General features: G+C 39.4%; 3 protein-coding genes across 22 annotated transcripts; 1 reads left to right on the top strand and 2 right to left on the bottom strand.

The window, feature by feature from the left end:
- Positions 1-15: 15 nt before the first annotated feature.
- LOC117479508 (RNA-binding protein 39-like) lies at positions 16-6625 on the top strand. 12 transcript variants are annotated; one of them, XM_034126513.1, is made up of 19 exons: positions 47-258; positions 1334-1391; positions 1564-1639; positions 2066-2133; positions 2493-2643; positions 2961-3010; positions 3141-3332; positions 3571-3624; positions 3747-3788; positions 3906-4023; positions 4117-4269; positions 4412-4549; positions 4637-4702; positions 4780-4984; positions 5318-5401; positions 5486-5582; positions 5680-5785; positions 5917-5995; positions 6082-6625. In XM_034126513.1, the coding sequence occupies exons 10-19, from the start codon at positions 3961-3963 to the stop codon at positions 6180-6182; spliced, it is 1092 nt and encodes a 363-aa protein (XP_033982404.1). In that variant the 5' UTR covers positions 47-258; positions 1334-1391; positions 1564-1639; positions 2066-2133; positions 2493-2643; positions 2961-3010; positions 3141-3332; positions 3571-3624; positions 3747-3788; positions 3906-3960; the 3' UTR covers positions 6183-6625. The 12 variants fall into 12 exon arrangements, with proteins under 12 accessions (XP_033982394.1, XP_033982395.1, XP_033982392.1 ...); XM_034126511.1 differs by having other exon boundaries at positions 22-120; positions 2493-3010; XM_034126512.1 differs by lacking the exon at positions 2066-2133 and having other exon boundaries at positions 22-120; positions 2493-3010.
- Positions 6626-7162: 537 nt separating this feature from the next.
- LOC117479506 (embryonic polyadenylate-binding protein-like) lies at positions 7163-23261 on the bottom strand. 9 transcript variants are annotated; one of them, XM_034126494.1, is made up of 17 exons: positions 23127-23261; positions 22073-22279; positions 21288-21481; positions 20806-20921; positions 20570-20656; positions 20071-20210; positions 19823-19917; positions 19200-19337; positions 18800-18895; positions 17566-17826; positions 17025-17115; positions 16807-16935; positions 16582-16718; positions 14098-14209; positions 13873-14003; positions 11558-11634; positions 7273-7305 (listed from the first exon to the last, which is right to left on the bottom strand). In XM_034126494.1, the coding sequence occupies exons 2-16, from the start codon at positions 22263-22265 to the stop codon at positions 11587-11589; spliced, it is 1968 nt and encodes a 655-aa protein (XP_033982385.1). In that variant the 5' UTR covers positions 22266-22279; positions 23127-23261; the 3' UTR covers positions 7273-7305; positions 11558-11586. The 9 variants fall into 9 exon arrangements, with proteins under 9 accessions (XP_033982383.1, XP_033982386.1, XP_033982384.1 ...); XM_034126492.1 differs by lacking the exon at positions 11558-11634 and having other exon boundaries at positions 7163-7305; XM_034126495.1 differs by lacking the exon at positions 11558-11634 and having other exon boundaries at positions 7163-7305; positions 16816-16935.
- Positions 23262-23507: 246 nt separating this feature from the next.
- Positions 23508-27814, bottom strand: LOC117479510 (14-3-3 protein beta/alpha-1). The gene is made up of 6 exons (XM_034126516.1): positions 27649-27814; positions 26239-26540; positions 25993-26116; positions 25633-25796; positions 25397-25492; positions 23508-25303 (listed from the first exon to the last, which is right to left on the bottom strand). Exons 2-6 carry the CDS (start codon positions 26530-26532, stop codon positions 25247-25249), a joined length of 735 nt encoding a protein of 244 aa, XP_033982407.1. The 5' UTR covers positions 26533-26540; positions 27649-27814; the 3' UTR covers positions 23508-25246.
- Between the last annotated feature and the right edge of the window lie 23 nt (positions 27815-27837).

Raw genomic sequence — 27837 nt, 5'->3', positions numbered from 1 at the left:
ACAAACACGCATCGCCGCTGGACTCAAAACAGCAGAAGAAGAAGGAGACGAAGAAGAAGGAAGGCGAGCTTTTTGATACCAGGCCACGACCTGCCACGGCCAGTCGCTAACATATAAAAGGTTACATAACTTCGAAAATTGTGAATAGATCTTAGCTTTGTGTGATCTTCCTAGAGGGAGGCGTCGAGACAAGTCTCTTCTGCAGCACCTTTCCATTGATATTTTGACTTTGGTACATCATTTCATCAATTTCAAACGGTAACGTCAATGTTTGCTAATTAAGCTAGCTCGCTTCCGCGGAAATGCTGTTAGCCATATTGGCTGTTTAACTTGTTTCCCCAATGTAAACATTACTCGGCCATTTGTAAACATTTCAGGGTAATGATGTATTGTACTTGATTCATACTGACGATGTGTATACGTTAATGTATAATCATGTGAGCAGACTAGTCGAACGATGCGGTAAATTAATAATAACAGTCAATGATACAAGCTTAACACGACGGAGATGTAGCTCCCCAAGGTGGCTAGTGAGGGTTAGCTCCGTGTTGAGTGCAACGCGTGTTTATCATTAATGCTACCTCTAATGCTAAACCTACTTTTGAGCTCTCTTTAATCTGTGACTTAATTGATCTCATTCAAGATTACATTTATCATATAAACGAAATGTGTAAGGAAGTCTGGGCCAACTCTATCTCGTATCGCTGCAAACTAACTGACGTAGCTCTGTTTTTCTAGCAGACGTGAATCTAGCTTACAGTAACTTGGCTTCATTCATGTGATTTACCTTTGTCATTGAATGCGAGTTTACTTGTATGACTAACCCTAAGAAGATACAGCTCTAAACACCAGGTAAGGTAGGTAGGAAAGCTGATAAACAAATGTAACATAGCGTAACATCTATCCATTGTATTAGATTTACTTTATTGAGGCCACTTTGAGAATTGTTTTCGCCACAGCAGCATGTAAACAAGCCGTTGCACACAATGCGAAAAAGAGTAGAAAAACCCCCAAACAAAACCGGTAAATATGCACATCTAAAAAGACAACAACAACTGAACAGTGACTGGTATAAAGCTGTAGACTCATACAATATGAAGGGCTAATTACAGCAACACAATTTATCAGTAGGAACCAATGTAGCCTACTTTAAGTGTGTATAATATCTATTAGATAAACCGTGTTGCTTAGCCTAATTCTCAACCATTTCTTTTCATACTTGATTGTATTCAACTGCATAACAAAGATTCAAGAAGAATCCGTACCGCCTCTTGCATAAGCCACTCAAAACAAGTTTCTTGATTGTAAAGATCATTGTTTTCTCCATTCACAGGATCATCATGGCTGATGATTTTGACGTTGAGGCCATGCTGGAGGCTCCATTCAGAAAGGTGGGTTTCAGATGAAAGAGATATGAGGCCTGTTTCACTGTTATGATTTACTCTTGAGTCCTTTGACATTTGCTTACTGTGACTAAGTTTACTTGAATGTTGTGTGGTGTGATTGAGTATTTAAAACGCAATACAGAATTATAAATAAATCCGCATCTATCTCTCTTTATAGACTTCCCTAATGATATCTCACCTCTACTCCCATGAATTCATCTTTGATTCCACTGTGAACTGTGAAAAAAAGGAAGGTAGTTATTGTGCATATACTGATGTACTGTGGTCCACCTTAGGAGTAAAAGAGATTCAACCTAGAACATCCAATCCCTATTCGGTTGCAACAAGGTGAATGCCAATGGTTGATAAGCCCATCTTTAACTGTCCAGAAAAGGAGGCAGTATTCAGATTTACAATCTGCATGCCAACACTGTTTCTCAACAGTCCTGTACAAACCGCATAAAACACGACTTCTGAAATTACTTGGACTTTGTGGCTTTAACAAAAATGTTTAATTCTGTAGCCTGAAGTAATTAAACTTCGACGAAACTGCTCTTTAGTTAGAAACCTGTATAACGTTGTGTTTTTAAGTCATTAAGGGATACTGAATTGTGATATCAATCTATAACTGTTTTAAATCAATTAGCTGTAGTTTGACAACAGTATGCTTGAAAATGCAGATATTGCAGTTGTGGAGCTTCATGGTTCCAGCACATGTGCCATGTCATGTTTTTATGGCAAATCACAGGTGAATAATTAACTTTTCTTGCAAGTGAATATGAATACTGCCTCTTTTCCATAGTCAACTGTTATGTGAATCAGCATCTTAATTTTGCATGCTACACAAAACCAAAGATATTGATATATTTTTTAGAATGATTGTAAAATAGACTATCCTGCATCATTGTTTTTATAGTCAGTTCTTTTTCAGTAGATAATAATTCCTTAAGTCAAAAGATTGGAAATATTACTTATACTTTATTCAGACTAAAGATAATGGCAGTATAACACGTGGCTGAATTGATGGATTATTTCTTTTTTTTATTTCTTCATTATTTTCCTTGGGCGTCAATATTACTAAGAAGTGTGAATCCCTGTTTGCTTCAGGGCAAGATGTGTGACAGAGGTGGCATCGAGCTCTTACAGTCCAAGAACGAAAATGGGTGAAGATCACTGGACTGACACCAACCACACAGGATCTCTTTTAGTGGTCGTGGGCCATGCGTGGTCACATGATTAGGCACAAATAGTGGCTTTGGTACGACCTATAAGGAGGGGAATGGTGGAGATGATCTGAAAGCTTCCTGAACTCTGCTAATATGTTGGAGACTCCCTTAACTTTGCTTTGTTGCATTAAGTACTGAGCAGCCTTGTAAAAAGCAGAAGTGGGATGGGAAGCTATTGGGGTGGTGGAAGGACACTGTCCAGACATGACAGTAGGAAGTTTTGAAGTATTATTATTATTAATTATATACATTCTGCATTTTCTCTTGTCCCACCCCCACCCCCTTTACCTTGACGACTTGAAATGTTTCATCTACGTCCTCATGATGTTCTTCTATCAACCTTGCTTAGGATGAGATCAGGTCCTCTCATGCAAATGGACATGACGGCCAAAACAAGAAGTAAGTCTTTAAAATATTATATCCCATATTATTTGGCCACTTTGTGGTTCTGACGTATATATCAAGTTGTTACTATTTAATGTGATCACTTTTTCTTGCACAAGGATAGCAGTGTTGTACCATGTTTCAGGAAAAGGAGGAGTCGTAGTAAGAGCCGAAGCCCAGGCTCTAAGAAGAAAAGGAGCAGAAGCAGAGACAAAAAGAAGAGTAAGAAGAGGAGCAAGAGCAGAGAAAGAAAACGGACCCGCAGCAAGGAGCGCCATCGGAGCGGCTCCCGAAGCAAGGAGCGCTCCGGGCGCTACAGGGCCCGCAAGAGCCCGGTGTATGTGACCTTTTTATACTTGAGGACATTTACCCTCTATGGTTCCATATAATGCAGCTGTCTCTATGTAGCTTACAGTGCTCTGTTTTATGGAAACATTGTCTGAAAAGTCTAAATACAACTGGGCCATTAATGCAGTCCAGTTTAAAACCATCACTAACTATGACCTCAGTAGTGAATCATTTTCTAAACTCAATATATTTAAAAGTCGTAAAGTAATTGTTCTTTATTTTTTCAGGCGGAAACGTTCCAAAAGCCGCAGCCCTTTCAAAAAAGAGAAGAGTCCCATCCGGTAAGACTTCCACATTACTGTTTATGAGCAAATGGGAGCATTTCCTGATTTTGCTATAGCACCCTGAAGAGATTTTCTTCAAGGTTTAAACAGATCTTTTACATTTCTTCTTTTTATTCAAGAAACTTTGAGGATGCTATCGGGCAGTATAACAAAATCAGGGAGTAAGATTAACCTTTTTTGATTCGTCACAATATTTACAATTTCTCACAATACATTGTTCATTTTTTATGTTTCCAGAGCATTCTTTTTTTATAAATTGGCTGTTTCTCTTTTTAAAGGCAACCAATTGACAATCTCACACCAGAGGAGAGGGATGCCCGCACAGTTTTCTGTATGCAGCTGGCTGCGAGAATCAGAGCTCGAGACCTGGAAGACTTCTTCTCGGCTGTCGGAAAAGTCTGTAGATTTTATTGAAGTTATTTTCTCGTACAATCCAGCAAGTCTATGTGGGGACATCATGTCTTAAACTGTCACTGTTTCTCTCTGTAGGTAAGAGATGTGAGAATGATATCTGACAGAAACTCCAGGAGATCAAAGGGCATCGCATACATCGAGTTTGTGGAGTCTTCCTCTGTACCGCTGGCTATCGGTTTGACCGGCCAGAGGCTGTTAGGAGTGCCCATCATCGTCCAGGCCTCGCAGGTGGGCACCTCATATATCCAACAAACATATTTATCTAAATGGAAACTTGTTTTAGGCAGATTACCGTGGGGTTACAATTAATTCTATTGTTCTACGTTTATATACTGAATTAACGTAATTACATTACTTCATGTAATAACAGGCAGAGAAAAATCGCGCTGCAGCCGCGGCCAACAATCTACAGAAGGGCAGTTCAGGCCCGATGAGGCTGTACGTCGGCTCGCTGCACTTCAACATCACTGAGGAAATGCTGCGAGGGATCTTTGAGCCTTTTGGAAAGGTGAAAAAACGGTTTCACATATAGTTATAACTTAATTTGTAGATGCATTAATAATAATCCTCATATTGGTGTGTTTTGTGTCTAAAGATCGAGGGAATCCAGCTAATGATGGACAGTGAGACCGGACGATCCAAAGGATATGGCTTCATATCGGTAATTAAATCATCTACTTCATTCAGTGATTTAGTAGAGTTCAGGTAGTCTGATTCTTACCTCTTTGCTTCTTAAAGTTTTCAGATGCAGAATGTGCAAAGAAGGCCCTGGAGCAGCTGAACGGCTTTGAGCTGGCCGGACGTCCCATGAAGGTGGGGCATGTTACAGAGCGCTCCGACTCGTCGACAGCCAGCTCCTTCCTGGACAACGATGAGCTGGAGAGGACCGGCATCGACCTCGGCACCACGGGGCGCCTCCAGCTGATGGCTCGACTAGCAGAAGGTCCGTCATCACATGCAACACTTTGTTTTGACCGTACAAAAGCAAAACAAAGTACATTTATATTCATTTTGTCCTATTGAACAGCAAGTGTCAGTCATGAGACAAAAATAAATATGGTTTTGTTACAGTAAACTGGATACCTTTTTTTAGGGATTTATGCAGTCAAGGCTCATTCTAAGTAGCTCTGCATCGTAGACAAGACACAACATGTAGGTGTGAATATTTCTGTCTGTTACAGCTGACACAGGATTTTGATCTTAGCTTACTGAGGCTTGTTTCCTAGATGTTGTGTTAGATTAAGTATTTTAAAAATAACAGTCCTTCCCTCCTCAGGAACTGGTCTGAAGATCCCTCCTGCCGCTCAGCAGGCTCTACAGATGACCGGGTCCATACCCTTCGGAAACATTTCTCAACAATGTGAGGGTCTAAATGATGGAAAATATTTCTTTGTATGTTTATTCATGTATTTGAAAATATATTGTGACAAATGACTTGTTTCAGCTGTTCATTCTCAAGCGCAAAACCAAGCCTTGAACCTCCCGTCACAACCGCTGGCCACTCACTGCCTTCAGCTCTCCAACCTGTTCAACCCACAAGCGTAAGGATTATACATTTCATTTCTTCAAATGTGTCTCTTATAGTTAAGTTGGCACAAAATTCCTATTCAAATATCAAAATGTGCTTTTATTTTTCAGAGAAAATGATCTCACCTGGGCCGCTGAGATCCAAGATGATGTTATTGAAGAATGTAACAAACATGGAGGGATTGTTCACATTTATGTTGATAGGAACTCTGCTCAAGTAAGTTAATAATTACAGGTTTTTGAGATTTGTTCACCCATAAAGCAAATCTGACTTCCCTAGTGGACAGAAAAGTAAATAGTCTCCATGTTGAAGTTGATCCATAGTGACAGATTTCCTTTCTTTCACAGGGTAACGTGTACGTGAAGTGTCCCTCAATACCAGCAGCGATGGCAACTGTAAATGCACTTCATGGACGCTGGTTTGCAGGTATTTGAATCTTTAAAATGTAGCTGTAAAAAACAACTGGTGGAAAGTTTGCTCTTTTTAACGTTTCCTTGTTCTCTCGTTTCCAGGCAAAATGATAACGGCTGCCTACGTTCCCCTACCAACCTACCACAACCTTTTCCCTGATTCAGTCACAGCGAAGCAGCTTCTAATGCCGACACGTCGATAGTCTGAGACATGCTTAAGAAATTCAGTGTAAATACTTTGTTTGCAGTCATGGAGGTGTCGTTGAAACAGACGCATTGGAATTAGATGGCTGTGTGTAATAAAAGTTGCCTCAACTTCCTGTGTTCACCATTGAAGAATAGGCAGGGTGTTTTTTTTTTGAGTTGCTTTTCACATTTTTTGTGGGTTTGTGTTGTAAACTACCACGAGAAGTAATCTGCAGTTATCTATTGGTCTGTATGTTTTTAAATATTCCTGTCTTATCTGCTTGTTTAAATCACCAATTTTAGATTTAAAATTGCAAAAGAGTTACAAAACTGTTGGGTTATAGGCCTTAAATGCCAAAAGTATATCAATGTCGACAATAATCCTTTGTAACTTTTTACAGCCATAATTTCATTTTTTGTATGAAGGCTCCCAATAAACTTTGGCAAATTTGACAATTCATTTTCTGTGTATGTCCTTTTTCAGATTAAGTCTTTCCAGGTTAAATAAAGCTGTTATGATTTAAAGTCCTTATAACAGCATTGGACACCATGTTTCAACACCAATAAACTGGAGTTGCCTCTGAAAAAAAATTGCTGATTTCATTATTTTGTGCACCACACAACTTACCCTTCATTGCCTGAATTAAGTTATTTTAAAAGTTGATCCGTTACAGTATGACAATTAGCTTAATATAGCATGACTTAGATCAAGGGCAGTTATCAGGGATACATTTACAAAAGCAGTCAAGTATTCTTAATCTTTTCTCATGCTGAACGGTTCTAAAGAAACTCACCTTGTCCTTTCCACTGATGCCTAAGGCCCAAACATCAACAAAAAATATATCACAGGCTATTGGATTCCCACCCTTCATCAGTGCAGTAATAAGAGGAAGACTCTTCCAGAAAACGTAACTAATTTGGACAAACAACTTATTGGAAGTGGATGAACTGCACATTTTGTGTTTAACAAATGACACAAGACAGGTTAATGCATATACTTTGAACTTTATCTTCTAACAAAAGGTATTGCAACAACAAAATAGTTTTAATATTTCAAATATTTCTATCAATTTTTTTTAGTTTTCAAAGTTTTACTGTTTTTTTTTGTTTTTTCCCCCTCCTCCAGAAAGTTGTTGACATCTGGAAAAAATAAGATTATTAGTCTTTAGTGGCAACATTTGATGTCGGCAAATCAGCAAACTGTTTATGAAACATGTGCAGCAATGTTTCTGGACCAGCGTAACAAAGGCTACATTTAACAACAACCAAAAGTCCTAGCTCGCTGATGTGCTTTCGCCTGAAGGGTAAAACGCAGGAAACTGGTAACTGAAGAAATGACTGTTGCAGATACTTGCAGTAGCTTTTGGGATTTGGGCGTGAGGGTCTTGGCAATGTTTGTCCACGAAAAGATAATGATTATGCCAATGATAAAACATGAACTGCAAACCTAAGAATGTATGAACTAAACCGTGAACACAGCAGCTTTCTGGTCCGGTGTGAACGCACCATAAGAATCCTCTCCTGCGGAAAATGCAGGGTTCTTACACATTTTCCAAAGTCAAATTCAAGCACTTTTCAAGCATCTTACAGCTGTTGTAAATTACATATTTATATACACATACTTATACTCAAATGATTATTTCCCTACCTCGCATTAAATCAGATGTTCTTTATGCTATAAACAACCAAATGTGTGTTTCATAATAGCATTCTACATGAGGATGAAAAATTAAAGAAAAGAAAACCAAGTTTAATATTTCAAAATGAGTGACCCATCTGTACGTAGACTGGGCATCCCATATAACCTGGCTGAGCCAATATAAAACAATCAGCCAAATAACTTTTCAATACATTATTGATTACTATTTTTGAGGTACTTTTAGGTTGGCAGTAAACATAAGTCAGAGGTAAATGGTGTACTTCTACTCCACTACATGTATTTAATACCTTTAGTTACTTCACAGATGTGGATGAATGATGTGAAATATAACCAAGTGTTAAATCAGACTTTAGTTCCACCTGGAGTAAATTCACAAGCTAGCCTGCAGTATACAAAGTCATTCAAACTAGCTGCACCTTTACCAGCTTTGATAACACTTTAATGATCAATTATTATAAAACATATCATATATATTATTCTGAAATAGCCCAATCTGCATAATGACTACTTTAACTATATTTTGATGATAATTATTTTCTACTTTTACTTGAATGCAGGGCTTTTACTGTAACAGAGTATTCCTACACTCTGGTACTTACAAGATCTGAGTACTTATTCCACCTCTGGTAGCGTATTAGCCTGAATTGTAGCCACAAAATCACGCAGAGCTGCATAAAAATAGACTTACAATGGTAACAAGTGGAAAATAATATTTACAAATGTGTACAATCAGGGATGCAAACTCATCAGGTATGAAAAAGGTGACAAGGATCCGAGTCCCCCGACCCCACGGAATATCGGCTTTAAAATGAGGAATAACAGGATTTTAGCAGTCAGAACAACTAAAGCAGTTAATAATAACAGAAACGCCAAAGAGTCACATCTAATAGAAATATATAAAAGCATTTATTTTAATTGTGTAGCAGTCAGTTTATAATTTTGGCAGGACTGTTGAGCATTTTGAAAATGTATTTTCATGCCTCTGTGCAAGGCTTAGTCTTTCTATCTTTATAGCCAGTGGTGTAAAGTAACTTCAGTAAGTTCATAAACTCAAGTACTATACTTGGGTACAATTTTGAGATACTTGTACTTTATTTAAGTATTTCAATGTTTTGCTACTTTGTTCTTCTTCTCCTCTACAGTTCAGAGGTAAATGGTGTACTTTTACTCTACTACATGTATTTAATACCTTTAGTTACTTTACAGATCTGGATGAATGATGTGAAATATAATCAAGTGTTAAATCAGACTTTAGTTCCACCTGGAGTAAATTCACAAGCTACCCTGCAGTATACAAAGTCATTCAAACTAGCTGCACCTTTACCAGCTTTGAGAACACTTTAATGATCAATCATTATAAAACATATCATATATATTATTCTGAAATGGACCAATCTGCACAACGACTACTTTTACTGTCGCTACTTTAACTATATTTTGATGATGATACTTTTCTACTTTTACTTGAGTAACATTTTGAATGCAGGACTTTTACTGTAACAGAGTATTCCTACACTCTGGTACTTCCACTTCTACTCAAGTACAAGATCTGAGTACTTCTACTTTTACTGTCGCTACTTTAACTATATTTTGATGATAATACTTTTGTACTTTTATTTGAGGAACATTTTGATTGCAGGATTGTTCCTACACTCTGGTACTTCTACTTTTACTCAAACCTGAGTACTTCTACTTTTACTCAAGTACAAGATTTGAGTACTTCTACTTTTACTCAAGTACAATATCTGAGTACTTCTACTTTTACTCAAGTACAATATCTGAGTACTTCTACTTTTAATCAAGTACAAGATCTGAGTGCTTCTACTTTTACTCAAGTACAAGATCTGAGTACTTCTACTTTTACTCAAGTACAAGATCTATACTTATACCACCTCCGTTTATAGCCTATGAAAAAAAATATTAGAAAACGAAGGCTAAAGCTAACGTTAGCAGATAGTGACAATGTATGCTAGTTAGCTAGCTCGACAACGATAATATAGCGACAGAAAAACTTTTCAGTGCACATCACGCTCTGCCGCTCCGACAGGGTGCACTGCTCTGAACACCTGAACGGCCCGTTCTAACAGCTGTTCACCAGCGGTCCAGTCTGTGCCACAGTGACTCCGGACCGCACAGTTAATATTAACGAACGCACCCGTAGATAATGTAGCTAGACCATCATCGTGGAGCAGCAGAGCCTTATTATACATCCATGAGCAGAGCCGACAGGCAGGAAGACTTGTGCTCGCGCTTCATTATAATATATAAAAAAAGAACACCATGCGTGTCATGATGGCACATAACAGCTCGCGGCCGCCGATTACTCCGGGTCCCAGACCCCCCCCATACCCCAAAAATATTTTTATTGCAGATCTACATGAATCACACAAACGACCTATTTTGGATTCAAAACGGCCAATTTCGCCGAAAGGTGACAAGTTTGCATCCCTGACAATGATTTGTAAGTAATTTTGACTACTCAAGACACCTGACTTATACATCTTCAAAGGAAGACTGTGTTCATTCTACAATTACATGGGATTAAAGAAAAATGTAGTTTTACTTGTATAATACTTCAAGATTTGATATAAAAGCCTGTTTCTAAAAGTATCAACTATAGCGACGCGGTCAAATCCTCAGTTTACACACACACACACACACACACACACACACACACACACACACACACACACACACACACACACACACACACACACACACACACACATCACACACACAACACACACACACACACACACACACCACACACACACACACACACACACACACACACACACACAACACACACACACACACACACACACACAACACACACACACACACACACACACACACACACACACACACACACACCCACAACACACCACACACACACACACACACACACACACACACACTAGAGCAAGTCACATTTGGTTTAGGCACGAAACATACTACCAGTAGAAATACATTGCTTTTAAAATCGCTCTGTGTCGAATCAATAGATTATATTTCGTGACTATAACACGAAATGCCGTTAGACTGGGTTGAATTACAACAGTGGGTGCTTCATCCTCTGAACACTGTAACGCCCATAACATAGGTACGCTCCTTTGAAATGATTGTCCCCTGCAATTATTATTATCTCTCATCGAGTTCGCTATTCAGCTTGCTAACGTTAGCTTAAACAAACGTAACATGCAACGTTAGCCTAATCTAAAATGCTCTACTACGGCGTACCTTTCATGTGGCTCGTCAGCGCAGACTCTCCCATCGTTATTTTTTGCAAACTTTGCAGGAGGCAACTCGTGGGCTTGACCCTCGTCTTAGCCATGGCTTGTATTTGTCTTCTGCTAGCCAACGCTCGTTGAAACTGCAACCTCCTGGCATACTGTCTTCTATCACTCTCATCAGAATGCCCAGGTCACACGTAACAAAAACACTTGCAGGTCACGCGCATAGCGCGGGAAGGCCAGAGCGGAGCTGTTTTATGTAAAAGCGAAGCAAATAAGCGCGCTCCGACTTCTTCATTTTCTTTTAATCTAAAAAGCGAAGTAAAGCATTTACAATTTCAAGCACTTTATCCCAAATTCAAGCACCATTCCCAAAATTCAAGCACTTTTCAAAACCTTGAAAACACCTCTTACAATTTCAAGCATTTTCAAGGATTTCCAGCACCCGTAAGAACCCTGAAAATGTCTTCGAACTAAGGAAGAGGAAGATGTTGCTAACCTGAAAGCGCTTCTTCACTTCGTAGGAGATCACTCCTTGGCCTGGTGGGCCTGCAGGACGGCAATCGCCTCGTCCACCTGAGCAAAAGTGAGGAACAACTTAGCTCAACTGAGCTTGTTTGACCTTTTTTGAGGCTTCTCTGTTACATAATGTACTATGACTTTTTATAACATTACTTTTTTATTACATAGTACTATAATAACATACTATATTAACACTATGATTTATTTAGATATCTATAAATATTCCCTCCACAGACCACTGACTCCTTTAAGAAAGGCCTAAAAACCTTTCTTTAAAAAAAAGCCTTTGATTAAACTTGTGTTTTTCTTTTTTCTTTCTATTACGCCTCTTGTAGCACTTTGGGATTGCTTTTAGCAATGAAAGGTGTTTTACAAATAACATGTATTATTATTATCATCTTCATGACATGCTATACTACACCTTTGATTTTTAACCATTTTAAAAGACATGCTATACTATGACCTTTTTATGTTTAAAATGTTTTCTTATGTAAACTATCCTATTACCTTTCTATTACACAGGGATGCAAACTCATCAGGTATGAAAAAGGTGACAAGGATCCGAGCCCCCCGACCCCACGGAATATCGGCTTTAAAATGAGGAATAACAGAGGATTTTAGCAGTCAGAACAAATAAAGCAGTTAATAATAACAGAAATGCCAAAGAGTCACATCTAATAGAAATATATTTAAGCATTTATTTTAATTGTGTAGCAGTCAGTTTATAATTTTGGCAGCACTGTTGAGCATTTTGAAAATGTATTTTCATGCCTCTGTGCAAGGCTGTCTTTCTATCTTTATAGCCAGTGGTGTAAAGTAACGAAGTTCATAAACTCAAGTACTATACTTGGGTACAATTTTGAGATACTTGTACTTTATTTAAGTATTTCAATGTTTTGCTACTTTGTTCTTCTTCTCCACTACAGTTCAGAGGTAAATGGTGTACTTTTACTCTACTACATGTATTTAATACCTTTAGTTACTTTACAGATGTGGATGAATGATGTGAAATATAATCAAGTGTTAAATCAGACTTTAGTTCCACCTGGAGTAAATTCACAAGCTACCCTGCAGTATACAAAGTCATTCAAACTAGCTGCACCTTTACCAGCTTTGAGAACACTTTAATGAACAATCATTATAAAACATATCATATATATTATTCTGAAATGGACCAATCTGCACAATGACTACTTTTACTGTCGCTACTTTAACTATATTTTGATGATGATACTTTTCTACTTTTACTTGAGTAACATTTTGAATGCAGGACTTTTACTGTAACAGAGTATTCCTACACTCTGGTACTTCTACTTTTACTCAAGTACAAGATCTGAGTACTTCTACTTTTACTCAAGAACAAGATCTGAGTACTTCTACTTGTACTCAAGTACAAGACCTGAGTACTTCAACTTTTACTCGAGTACAATATCTGAGTACTTCAACTTTTACTCGAGTACAAGATCGGAGTGCTTCTACTTTTACTCAAGTACACGATATATACTTATACCACGCCGTTTATAGGCTATGAAAGAAACTATTTGAAAACGAAGGCTAAAGCTAACGTTAGCAGATAGTGACAATGTATGCTAGTTAGCTAGCTCAACGATTCATTAAATAATATTGCGACAGAAACACTTTTCAGTGCACATCACGCTCTGCCGCTCCGACAGGCCCGTTCTAACAGCTGTTCACCAGCGGTCCAGTCTGTGCCACAGTGACTCTGGACCTCACAGTTAATATTAACGAACGCACCGTAGGTAATGTAGCTGCTGAAGCTAGACCCTCATCCCGGAGCAGCAGAGCCTTATTATACATCCATGAGCAGAGCCGACAGGCAGGAAGACTTGTGCTCGCGCTTCATTATAATATATAAAAAAAGAACACCATGCGTGTCATGATGGCACATAACAGCTCGCGGCCGCAGATTACTCCGGGTCCCAGACCCCCCCCATACCCCAAAAATATTTTTATTGCAGATCTACATGAATCACACAAACGACCTATTTTGGAATCAAAACGGCGAATTTCGCCAAAAGGTGACAAGTTTGCATCCCTGATTACATGACTTTTTAAATAACTTTTTATTAAATAACACACTTTGATTTTTGTATGACATACTGTAGGCCGACCTGTCCTAACGAGCATAAGTTCTGATTGAGTGCCAACCTTTGGTCTAAAGAACTAAAGAGAAAATGACCAGATCATAACAACAATCACAAGTCCTGTAATCTGCAGTAGTCCTTAATGCCAGCTGTGTAATAGCAAGACAACAAGTGGACGTAGTGATACCTTAGCATTCAGGGAATCGGGAGTATCGAGCATGTGCAGCAGCTCAGAGTTGTCGATCTCCAGCAGCATGCCTGTGATTTTTCCAGCCAAGTTTGGGTGCTGGGAGTGGATCACTGGATACAGTCGCTCTCCTGTGAATCACAGCAGCGAGAGAGATTAGCAACCCAACGCACTCACACAATCTACATCAAAGAAGAACAAAGGCAGAATGAAATCATGGCACACCGAGGAGCTGCTTCTGATCCATGGGTGGAGCTGAAGCCAGCATGGAGGCGGTGAGCGGCTCACGGCCTCCAAAGTGCACGGGCGGTGGCTCCATCATCGGCGCAGGAACAACCTGAAGACAGCGAGTTTAACACAGCTGCAAACTGTCGCCTTTTCACAATCACTGTCAATCAGTGTCTGCATCTCAGGGGCAAATATCTTCCTCAACCACATATATTTAACAGCGTCAGATTACAAACAATTTGAATAATTAAATAAATGGTGATATTACATTAAGGATTTTAATGCAGCAAGATTCAAAATAATATATAAAGTATGGCTATATAAAATAAAAATAGCTTCACATTCACCCGCTTAATTTTCAGCAGGTAACACATGAGAGCAACAATAATTATAATCCTATAACGTACTGTATATAATTATGCAATAAACATTGCTTGGATAAAAAAATGTTGTTTTTGTTAACCTGTTCCACTCTGAGCCTGTTTTTCAGGTCTCAGGCTCGAAAATGACATTCCCAGAACAAATGACCATATCTTCCCTTCTAAAAGGGTTAAATTAATAATCTTTTCTCAAAGTAATGATAAACCTGTGAGTTGGATGTAGAAGTGTCAGAATCAATATAAATGTTTTTTATTTTAAAGAAAATTCAGATTTTACATAGTAAAAAACTGTAAATTATAGTGTCCGTCCAAAAATTATTTTTTACAGATAGTGAAAACTACCCTTGGATGATGGGTTAGTAGACTAAAAGCTTTAGGAATCCAAAGTACAACATATAATAAGTACCCTGTATCAAGATTGATGCAAAACAAGTGAAATTTGACCTTTTTAGAGAGATTTAGCCAAAAACTGGGCCATCTGGGGTCATTTGGGTGGATTTGACCTATCTCTGGCCCCCCTTGCTCGATCTGGTTGGTTGACATACCCTTGTGACCGTTAGAGCCAATAGAATCGAAGGAGGAGACTCACATAGACACACATTATAAAGAAAAAATGTTGCCGCTTCGCGTGTGGAAAGCGAAACTAAACTGGAGGAATGTCTCCTTCTGGAGTTTGGAAACTAAAACGCAGTTGTATTGCTTATGGATTATCAGAAATAATTTCAAAGAAGGCACAGACACATAGGATGAACCTATGGATTAACTGCAGCATCGTTTTTTTATCGTTTTAATGCCATTGAAGACCTTTTGACCAAGGTGAGCCATATTTACATGTTTAGCTTCTTGGCTCCACATGTGATGATGTACGCTTTCGTTGATAGCGTCGCGAATGTTTATCACTGAGTGTTGAGGTGGGCACCGTTAGATTCAGTGTCTCCAGGACACCAAAAAATAGTGTTTGGCTGTGCATCTAGGATAAGTAATAAGGGAGTTCTGAGTGAGTTTATGTGCCTTTGTCGGTCCCGTTTTTTCGATCGAGGCTAATTCAGAGGCTGAGTGCTAGCATTGTGGGTTTTTTTTGAAAAAAAAAATTAAAAAGATCAGTTAGCTGAGTTTCTTCCCGTTACATGGATTTAACACATTCATAGTTTTATTCAATATTAAGATTCCTTAGACGTTGTTTCCTGCAAATGACGCGTTTATCCGCCCGGTACCGGGGGGAAGGCGTGAAACAGGTTAACATCACTTGAAACATAATTTCCCCCCAAGAGAACTTTCCAGGGTACAGGAGTGGAGTGCACCAGCTAAGACTGGTCGTAACTCTACGTCCGACGTAGAACCGAAGGTTAAGACCAAACTAAAGTTATGACTAGTGCACCACTTAGACTTAAGCCCTGTATGGGTTGCGCCTGGGTGTAACTTTTACGCCTAGTATGGAGCAGGCGTAAATCGGAAAGACAGACTAGTATCCATAGTAACGTAAAACAGGCAAGAAGAAAAATAACGATGGCAGTGCATCTTGTTTACATGTTTAACAACGAAAGGGCATTAAGAGGAGAAAGAGTCGTCCGTGATTGAACAAACCCACTGGACATCTATTCGGACAGTGAGCTGATAGAGGTTTCGTTTCGGCAAACAAGCCCTTTATGAATTAATCGAGGAGATCTCCCCTCACCTGCAGCATGGATCAGACCGAAATGCGGCGCTCTCCCCAACCTTGCAGGTGCTGATTGCGCTCAGATCTTACTCTAAGGGGGCCTTTTTTTTAAAGTGTACAGCTCGCTTTGAATGGAGAAGTTCGAGTGTTAAATTATGTAGACGCAGGTTGCTTGGCAACAATTATTGTTTTGCGTGTATTGACGTGGACGCGCATCTTAAGACTAGGCGCAGCTACGACCGTGACTAGTCAGGCTTGGTGCACTCGGTGTAAATTCAAATCACTAAGTCGGACGTAGCTAAGCCCGACGTTAGAGTTAAGACCTACTTTTTTACACCCAGCTGGTGCACTCCACTCCAGGGCTCCAGAAACAGCTGGTAAACCGAAACAGTGATGTACTTCCTGGTCCTGATTGAGTATCAGGATTAGAGAACAGTGCAGTACCTGTATTCTTGCCATGGATTGTGGTATATTAACAACCTGCTGGACGTTTCTCACTGCAGTTGAGTACTTGTACTGGCCTCCTCTGGTCATACCAGCCACATCAGTGCGCCCTCCCTGGGTCTGGGTGCCGATGTTATCTAAATACAGCAACAAAAAAAATGTGGTTTTACAATGTACGTGAATGGCACATTTTAAGAAGGATGTTCATCGTGCTGTAATACATACATAACTTACTGGTCTTATGTGAGCAGCTTATGATGCGTGGAGCCTGAGTGGAGGCCTGCCTGACCGTAGCGATGGGGGTCGGTCCACGCCGGGGAACAGAGGGTCCAACAAACTGGTTCGAGTAGGGGCCTAAAAACAAAGAATACAACATTTACACACATGCTACATGTATCCATATATGCATCCATGTCACCATAAATCAAATGAAACCCATTCACCCTGCAGTCTCTGTGGTTGTCCGGTCCAACGCGGCACTGGTCTCATGTTGCTGACAGCATTGGGGCTGTAGAAAGAGCGTGTGGGAGGCTGCTAGGGAAAAAATGTATGGAAACACGTTGCAGGTCAACCTCTGAATCACAATATATAAAAAAAATAACTGAAATGACAGAGGTGCACAGTGATTTCTTTATCCACAACCTCCAAGTGTTATGGTTATTGAATCCCAATTGAGTTTATGGCTGGTGGAAAATGTGCATAAAATCTATCAAATAGATATCTTGGTTTTAGAGGTGAACATTTTGCTGCAATATTTTGGTTGGTTTGATTACATTTCCATCTTTTAAACTACTTGTGGCCTTGCAAAAATGAACAATTAGGACGGATTATTATTAAAACATTATTGGCTGCATGTATGAAAAAGTTAAATAAATGTTGTGGCTTAATTGAGAAGGTACTGAAAATAATTCCAAAAGCTTTGGTGATGTTCCACATGATGAATATCACAGTCGCTCTCTGTTCTCACTGTATAACGGTCCGTACCTGAGGCACAGTCATGTAGTATCCGGCCTGCTGGTATGAGTCGATGATGGGACTCGGCATGGTCCTTATTGTGGAGATCCTCTGCATGTATTTATTGGTCAGGATCGCTTTACGCTCCTCCCTCCGCTGAGCCAGAGCCACATACAGTGGCTTGGTGGCAATAATCCTCCCGTTCATTTCAGTCACTGCTTTTGTTGCTTCCTCGGGTGAGGAGAAACAGACAAAGCCAAAGCCCTTGCTTTGGGAGCCATCTGTCATGACCTGCAGGGAAAAAAAGAAATGTTTAAGACGCTTTACATCAGGGCTGTAGACTTGAGACAGGACACAGAAATCAGGAGTTGTGACTCTGACGCCACTGCAGGAACTTGACCTACTTAAGACCTTGTGGCAAAAGCAGAGGAGACTTGAATATGCGACTCAAAAATATTGAAAAATTATTCACTGAATGTTGTTTTGCCTGTTAAAGCCCTGCCAAACTCTCCTACCCTTAGACATTTCCTGTTTCCATTTATTTGCTGGCTTAATGACTTTAAAGGAAATATCTTTGGGCTCGTTTCTTTGTAGGACACTGATTTATACTCCTTAAGCTTTTATATGACATTTTTCCATGCCATGTCTAATCCTTTATTCCAGACCTGAATTTAAGCAGTTGATTGATTGTTGTGAATAGAACCAGGATGGCCCAAATCCTCACAACCCACCCTGAAGCTCTTTTTCAGATCACAAACGAGCCTTTCGTTATAAGAATAATAAGTCCATACAAAAGTACCTCAATAATTTGCCCTCCTCTCCATCAAGCCTCACTGCATAAAACCTGCTTATGTTCAACTTTTTCACAACGTTTGTGAAAAAGACAAATGAGAATAAATATTAGAAAATAAAAATGATTTTTATGCCTGGCAGGCCGCACGTTTAAAATTAGTCATTATAAAGCGCATACAAATCTATGTAAAAGTGGACTGTCTTGTGGAAATGCTTTAAGAAATTCAGAAGATAATGCCATCCTCCACAGTGATGTTTGATGCTCTATCGCATTGTAACTAGCAGTGCAAAAGGACAGCTTTCTCCTGCAATGGGCAGTGAGTCCTTCATTCTGGGAGAATACAATTGATGGTGTATCGCTTTAAGGTTTAATGGTCGGGCTTTTACTGTCTAGTAGTATTAAGTTGTATTCCTACCTCTGATAAATCAACAGTAAAATCACAATGATTGTCACGTGTGTGAATCTCATCACCTTGGCACTGGTGATGGTGCCGTAAGGGGCAAACTCTTTCCCGAGCCTCTCGTCATCTATGGTATCGTCCAAGTTCTTCACGTACAGATTCACCCCCTGGAATCAGAACGAGTAAGCTTAACTACATTTTATGCTTCCCAACCATTTTGTCTATCTCTTTTCTGTTCTCTTTATATCTTTTTTGACAAACATACACAGGAATATTTAAACTAGCATTTTGTCATCTATCTGCTTACATGCAAATGATGCATCAGTTAACATTTATACACAACAATTCAGGTAAGGCATCCACTACCTTTTTTACAAGTATTTAACCAATATTCTATAAAAATATCCACTTGAGGTAAAACCATTAAAAGGCCTTCAAATGTCTGGGCCCAGATGCACACTGCAGCAGCACCTGGTAGCGCTGGATGCGATCCTGTTTGATCTGGTCAAACTTGCGCTTGAGCTCTCCCTGGCGCTCCAGTCTCTTCTGAGCACGACCGACAAAGATGGTCTTCCCATTGATATCTTTTCCATTCATATCATCAACTGCCTGCAAACAAGAGGAGCATCAACATGTTTGAGATTCTACGTGTTGTCTGTCTTGTAGAAATAGAGAGCAGACAGATGTTCCTATTCAGATCAACAGAGCAGGATGGTCAGAGCAGCAGCCATATTTATATGCATTGTTGCGATTGCAAAGAACTGTGGCCGCTGTAGCAGCCTCACTTTTGTATACGTTGTGCGGAAGCCAAGCAGTGGAGTCAGACATGGACTATTGGCTTGGTAAGACACAAATGTTGATAATTATGAAGGGGATTATATGTGGGTGAAAGGAAAAAAGTAATAAGAAGCGACAGACAAGAGTTCTTTAGCTTGTGGGTGTGACACACTTTGAAGCTCACTTTGAGCTGCACATCGATGCTGCCTGGTGTGTTTGTTACAAGTCAATGCTGCCTTGAAGTCAAAATAATGAGCGGCTAGTGTTGGCAGGTATCTATAGATCTAGATGGACGGTGAAAACTTGGCACATGTTACCTGCTGAGCATCCTCATGGTTAGCGTAGTTCACAAAGCCAAAGCCTCGGGAACGGCCCCTGTCATCCCTCATCACCCGCACACTGAGAGTCCTGCCTGAGAGCACAGAACAGTCTGTGACTATCTGATCGACTAAGTTACAGTAAAGCAAATCTAATACCAACTGTGGCAGTCAATACATAACAGACAGGCCTCTAAGTGAGTGGGAGAGCAAAACAGAAATGATTCTAAAGAAAAGTACTTTCTTACCAAATGTCGCAAAGACTTCCTTGAGTTTCTCCTCCGTGTATTCTTCACCAAAGTTTTTGATGTAGACGTTGGTGAACTTCATCGCTTGGGTTCCAAACTCCATCTCTCTCTCCTTGCGAGACTTAAAGTGGCCAACAAAACTACAAAGAAAATCCAACCCATCACCAAGGGGACAATAAAGAAGGACAACTTTCAAAAAAGGTGCATCTTTGGCTTAAGCACACAGCATCAAATAAGGACATAGCAGACAAGGACAAGCATCAGAAAATAGAACGATATATAGACTAAACTGTCACACACCTTTTCTATTTGTTTTATCACAAGTGATTATTCCTGTAAATATTGTTCACAGATGAATGAACACTTCTCTTTCCATTATGAATGAAACACCTACTCTGCATGGACATGAGAGCTTTCTGATGATCATGCTTTGCCTGTTTAATCCTCAAATCACAACAGAGACAAAACACCTCGACACAGATCCTACCTATCAACTGACCTAAGATGGGACAACTGACATGTTCGCCCCAGCAAATTGGCCATTGGGTTGACATTGCCAGATTCCAATTGTTTACCTGTCTTTTGACTGAGCAAAAAACAAAAACACGTCATCCAGCATTCATTCACAGTTTATAAAGTTAAAAACACACATACATAATCTGCACTAGTCTTTGCCTGAATTTACTTTTTTAGGTCACATTTTCACCACCTTTTAGACTCTGGTAGTTTACTCACACTTTCCTATCATTCAGCAGCATCCCATTCATGGTGTCAATGGCCCGGTTTGCAGCCTCCTGAGTCTCAAAGTGAACAAATCCATAACCTTTGGACCCTTTCTCGTCACAAACAACCTACAAGACAAAGGCTTTAAATCATGCATCAATTTCAGAAAGAATAAGCACCTAGTGTAGTCTTGTACTGGGCCAGGCGATCGTTACAATTACAAACTGATTGAACAGATCTATTGTGTCAGAATATGATCATCATGTTATTGTTTTAGAAAATGTAGTCATCCAAAGACAATATTCTAAGCAAACTGTGATAAAAATGTTGTCAATATTGTTTACTTTAATGGTTCTTTGCAGTGATCATCCGTTTTAATGCTGTGCCACTCATTTAAAGTGTACTGCACCACCCTACTGTTTTATTCAAACGTATTATTCCAATATTGCATAATGAAAATAATTAATACCTAGAAAATGACCCAGGCAACTCACCTTGCAGGACAAAATGTTGCCAAAGGCTGAGAAGGTATCATACAGAGCCTTGTTGTCAATAGACTCGTCCATATTCTTGATGAAGATGTTTCCCACGCCAGACTTCCTGAGTCCCGGGTCACGCTGAGACCACATTATTCTGATAGGCCGACCCTTGATGACATCGTAGTTCATTGTATCCAGGGCGCACTCGGCTTTAAAATAAAAATACTGAAATTAATAACCCTTTTTATATTTCATCAAATGTTTCATAAAGCACCACGGCTCCTCATGCAAATCTATATCACAGCTCTATTAAAGACTGAACTTCCTTTAATCAAATCGGTTAAGCAACATTAGTTGAGAATTTATATCACACAATAATTCATGTCTGTGATGTGGTTTTGCTCGATACTAAAGATGCTATTTATGCTTCACTCAAATGTTAAATACAATAATTCTCCCATTTCTGTATTTGTGACGTTAAAAGGTTCAGGACTTTTCACCATACTGCTTTCGAATAAGCAACATTCACAATTCAGAACAAAACATGGGATGTTTTATTGGGCAACACTTATTCCTATCCCATTTTGACAGTTACATTATTATTTGCACCCTTATCCCCAGAAAAATCATAATACCAATTACAAAATTCCCTTTATTTGTTATACATTTTTAAGTTAATAAAGTTTCTTGTTTAATTTTAAACATAAAAAAATGCAGCTCATGTTTGTAATAAAAAAATGGTGCTGCCCAGTATTCATTTTCCTCCTCTCTAAAAATAGAGTTTAAACTTGGTACGTTACCATCAGCTGGTTGCTGGAAGTTTATGTATGCATATCCCAGAGACCTGCGGGTGATGATGTCACGGCACACACGGATGGACATGATGGGTCCAGCAGGAGAGAACTTCTGGTAGAGCATTGCCTCCGTGACATCTGAATGCAGGTCGCCTACATAGAGAGAGGCGAGGGGGTACGACTGTCCACCGCTGCTCATCTTGAGTGTTAGTGCTAGTTAGAGAAAGAAGAATGTTATGAGTATTGCATTGACGCGTATGCAGACTACATTCTCCGTGTTGCCCGTTTATAAAAACCAAGTTATATCCACTGCAAACCTAAATAAAACAGCTTTTGATCCATTTCCAACTTTAAGAAGGTTACCATATACCACTTGTTATGATTCAACTCTAAACTAATTCTAAGGCAACTTCTATATTAGAAACACATTTTAATATGACCATTTTCTAATCTTAATCTGTGCAATTTTAGCAATATATTAACGTCTCCAACTCAAAAGGTGAGTACAACCTTAACAGGTCAGTTATACCCAAAGGTGTTAGGGAAGTTTTGTGGTTAATTTTACCATCTTATAACCAGGAAGTATAAAATGGTCTTCCTTTAATAACTCGTTGGCTATATTATACTACATTCTGAAAGTTAAAGCAATTAATGTTTAATCAAAATGATTTATTTCCCCATAATTATGACGCGAGAGGGCGTGGCCATATACTTCTCAAAAGATGGCGAGAGCCCAAACCCCATGGCCCAAACACCTCAGCCAAATTAGCATTTTTCTAAATTGTATCCAAAAATGTGTTTCAATATGGCAGGGCATTAATGAACAAATTTAGGACTATCAAAAAGGTCTATTCAGCAATGCATTAATTAAAAGTTCATAAAATATTTAATTAGTTACCAAAAACACTAAGTAACTAGAGCTAGCTAAAGTTAGCTACATTTGCACCACTTCTTACAGCACTTTTAAAGCCAATATTAGCTAATATTAAGTAGAGGTGAAGGCATACAATCTCAATAAGACAGTTGACTTAAAAAATGTTTAAAAGTTAACGTTACTTACAGCTTTTAAATAGCCAATCTTCGGAATACTGAAGTATGATTTTCAGAGTAGCAGGTTGCGAGCGCCGTTCAACACTTTCCACATGGGCGGTAGGTTGTTTTCGTTTAATTATGACCGTGGAACACCTGCAGTGCTCCTCCGCGTATCGTCATTTCAATTAAGCTGTGTGAGGGGGCATATGTTAACAGGCGTGACACTCCGCGATGAAAACTAGTTCTTGTATATAAAAAGTATTAAAATCTCTTGTTTCGCCCCCTGTTGGATGTTTGCAAGGCCCAGACTGAAATTATACATCGTCACGAAAACTCAGTGAATTTAAGGTATCTTTACTAAATCATATTAATATTCCCTGTGAACAAAAATGAAGACGTTATTTGCCTGTTATCTTAAACGAAACTTTATTTCACTGAATGTTCTTTGACACTTTTTCTATTTCTTACATGTATAGTGAAACTAGAATGGTTTTAAGATACATAAACACAAAGCTAGAATTACACCAACCATTGTTTATCTCCATTTCTTCATTGCTTTTTAGAGCTATTCTAAATTTTCACAACCACGTGTGTGTGCACTGGGTAATAGACTGTTACAGAAGCAAATGTTTAGCCATAAGACTTGTAAAAACAAAGCAAGTAAATACCTGATATACAGACAGGCTTCGTTCCACATTCACTAACTGCATTTTCATCAAGCATAATAATAAATTGACATGATTTTTTTTTCCCCCCCCCCCCCCGACAAGATTATTTCAATTCATTGGAGCATTGTCAGAGTAAACAGACGGTCAGCAATAATGTGGAATGGTGTCTTCAACTACAATATGTGGAATGTAGTGGTGATAAATGGTATTGTGACACTGAGCTTTTTTTCCTTAAGTGAAGGACTTGGCCTCTCCAAATTAGACCTGATTTGAGGCGATCATTAACACAAGCTATCTTTAACAGCAGAGAGATGCACCTGGGTAAAAAAAATGTTGTCAAGATTTAGCAATTTAGGTTGTCTGGTCTTAACTAATTCCCTTTGATATTTCTAAAAAACAACAAGCAGATGCAGCCACAGATGCTGCAAGAGAAAGCCAGGCACAGATTTTTTTGTTGGAGAAAACAACCGCTTTAAGAGGAATATTTTGCAAGCAGGGTTGATACAGTGTGGTAAGACATTTTCAATTAACATCAATAAAAGGTTACTTTAGGTTTTACATACAGATGATAGTCAATCTTGCAAAATACATGGTACCACATTAACGCACATACAATTTTCATTGTACTGAGATCAAGCAGCACCTGAACAGTGAGTAAAACTACAATGACAATCCATACTTAGTTCCAAAAAAAAAAACAGGAGCACTGCCTTTCCAAAAGCCTAATTCATGTGGAATGTATGATGTCTGACAAATCTAACATGACAATTTAAGGGGTCCCTTGAAACTGTGAATTTGTGAACATGATCAAGGAGCCTTACACCAATATGTCAGTGTCACAATACAGCCTGCCTCCTTTCTGTATGAGCCCACAGCAGAATTGCAGTTAGTTGTTAATACAGGATTGTACGAGTGTCTGAAAATACAAACACAAAAACTGTTTTGGGATTGAGAAGCAAATGGGACGCCTACCATCACAGTGATTGGTGGAAATCAACTGCCAGTTTAATTACCATACAATAAAACCTGTAAATATCATGAGGAATCACAAATAAGAAAATAACAAAAAAAAAGGGATGAAAAATGCACAACAAACTAGCTGGGACAAAGGGATTTGGAAGGACGATTAGAATTCACAACACCCCCCTCCCCCCAGACCACCACACATACACACAATCTTTCACATCTTTTCATACATGCTCTCTCACTACATACAGACATACACACAAAAGCCGACAAAAAACAACAGCAACATGGACTCACTAATCAATACAACATGTTTCCACAAAGTGACTGAATCTGCTAACTGAAAAATTACCCTGTCACCTAACAGTGAACTGAGAGGGGTAAACTAGTTGGTCAGGAGCAATTCAGGCTGCTTGTCATACAGAAGTGGGAGGAGCTGATGGAGTGGAGGGGGATGTATATAAGCTGTCTGTGTTTAAGATAAGAGTGTAGGTGGATTAACAGTGCAATTCCATTAGTTTTCCCCATCTCCAGTCTCTCCCTCATCTGCTTGGTTTTCTGATGTCCACAGCTGGTAACAGAGAAAGAAAATAATGTTATAATTAGCTGCGAGTAATACAGTAGAATCAATGAGAGACAAAACAGTATGGTGCTTAAAACTCACAGTCAGGTTATCCCTTAGTAGTTGCATGATCAGGGTGCTGTCTTTGTAAGAATCCTCGTTCAAAGTGTCAAGTTCAGCAATGGCGTCATCAAATGCCTGAAAAACAAATATTACACTTGTTATTCAAATGTTTAAAAAAAATCCAGCAACATTGTAATATAATATTGCCTTCTAATCTTATTCACAGTAAACCTGTAAAGGATTTATAAATTATGACATTGGGCTTCAGTCCATACCGCCTTAGCCAGGCTGCAAGCCTTGTCCGGGTTGTTGAGGATTTCATAGTAGAAGACCGAGAAGTTGAGGGCCAGGCCAAGCCGGATGGGGTGTGTTGGCTGCATCTCCTCCTTGCTGATGTCAAATGCTTGCTGGTACGCCTGCTGGGAATTCTCCACGGTATCTTCATAGTGAAAGAGAAGAACAAAAATATATAGTTGAAAAATGCTACATGTGGGGGAAAGAAACTGCAGACTTGGGGATAATCACCCCCACTGATCCCTTTCATATAGGGATTTGACCCCTTGTTATTAATTGTATTAATGCAGCTGTAGGCACATGGTCCGTGAACACATCTCTTATGCTAAGCATGTCCTTACCCTTCTTTTTATCTTCAGAAGCGACCTCAGACAGGTATCTATAATAGTCGCCTTTCATTTTCAGATAGAACACCTTGCTCTCGGCAGCACTTGCATTGGTAATGAGAAAGTTGTCCAGTAGCCCCTGAAAACAAAAGTTAAAATAGTTTAGTTATGTGATATTCAGAATCAATTTCAAACAAGCGCCATTTTCACATGTGAATGATTATGTATTGAATTACAAAACAAAAAATACAAAATCCTTACAAGCACATCACGGCAGATATCCTGCAGCTCAACTTCAATCTTCTCCCGGTATTCGCGCGCCATCTGCATCTTTTTTTCATTGCCCTCTGTCTTCTGCTCAATGCTGGAGATGACACGCCAGGATGAGCGGCGTGCTCCTACCACATTCTTGTAGGCAACCGAGAGAAGGTTGCGCTCCTCATTTGACAGCTCCGTATTTTGCTCTGTCACCGCCTTCATGGATGCAGCCATGTCATCATAGCGCTCAGCCTGCTCGGCAAGCTTGGCCTTCTGTACCAGGTCGTTCTTATCCATTTTCTAGACTGGTGGAGAAGAAAAACAGTATTAGGATGTGTTGTGTATAGTTAATCAAAAAACAGGGGGAAATGTTAACAGACCTCACATTGGCATTTAGTTTTTCTTTTAACTTGTATTATTAAGTTATTTTGCTTTGGCTTCTAAGAGAGGTTACCATTGGATTCAAAGGAAAGTGAGGATAAGCATTGCAAACTGGGCCCCATGGCAAGTGGGTCAACCATACACATCACTGGCTAAGGCTAGCTGCTAGCTAGCGTTTGTCAATCCTTCCTAGTCCTTAACCCCAATTAGATTTAATGTGACTAAATCAAATCCACTCACAGTATCAACAACTGCCATATTGTAAAATATAAATAACAAAACTGTTTTAGTGGCTCTTTTAAATGTCGTTTAAATCGACAATTAGTACACCAAGCGAAGCATTCACGGGTCAGGTTTTAATGCCCTCCCTTTATGTTGCTAGCAACGCTAGCGGAGCGGTACATTGTGCTAACCGATATCAAATATAGCTTGCAATGTGCGACCGATCAGAATAATAATTACTTTTGGACAATACAAATATGACACCTAACATAATTAGATACCGTTATTATTTCTCATCCGTCGTATTAATGAATACGCACAGCGAGTGGAGGAGTGGCTAACCATTTGCTAGCTAGCGTCGTCTTAAAATGTAGCGTTACAGTGTGACGGTAACGTCCGTTCGCTAGGCCAACAAAAGCAACGACTGACTTTCGGTTAAAAAACACGGTTAGGGTGTTGGCAATCGGCATTTGCCATTTTGGTATTATACACAGAAAACACAATTGTGTACTCTAACGCGTTACTTTCACGTGTAATTCATGTTTAGCAGCTGTATCACGGCCCGCCTAGGCTGACGAGCCTGTCAGAACAAAGTGTCACGGAATCCGACCGTCCGTTAGCTTGCTGGTTAGCATGAGCTGCTAGCCAGCGCGCTAAACCGTTAGCCTTTCACAAACCCAGCTCGCTATCATGATGGCTTCTCAGCAGGATTCAACCAGACACGATGAAAACGCCATTCTAACATTAAGCTACGAATGAAAATATGCTCTTATATTGCGCCTTACATAAGTGCGATGTTCTTACACTTACAATATTGGTGACTTTTAGTCCTGCTTTTTTTTTCTCTCTCTGGACGATTTAGCCTCCGTCCTCCGTCTCGCTCAGCGTATCGTTCAGGGCAGTACCACTTCCGCTACACTACCCGTTCTGTTTCCTCTTTTCTCACCGCACATCTGCCTTACGTAATGCTACTCCTGCTCATAAGCTAAATAAGATAAT

Source organism: Trematomus bernacchii, unplaced genomic scaffold, assembly GCF_902827165.1.
Source record: "Trematomus bernacchii unplaced genomic scaffold, fTreBer1.1, whole genome shotgun sequence".
Lineage (NCBI taxonomy): Eukaryota > Metazoa > Chordata > Actinopteri > Perciformes > Nototheniidae > Trematomus > Trematomus bernacchii.
The sequence above is the reverse complement of the archived record's forward strand: the minus strand, read 5'-3'. Positions and strand labels throughout refer to the sequence as shown.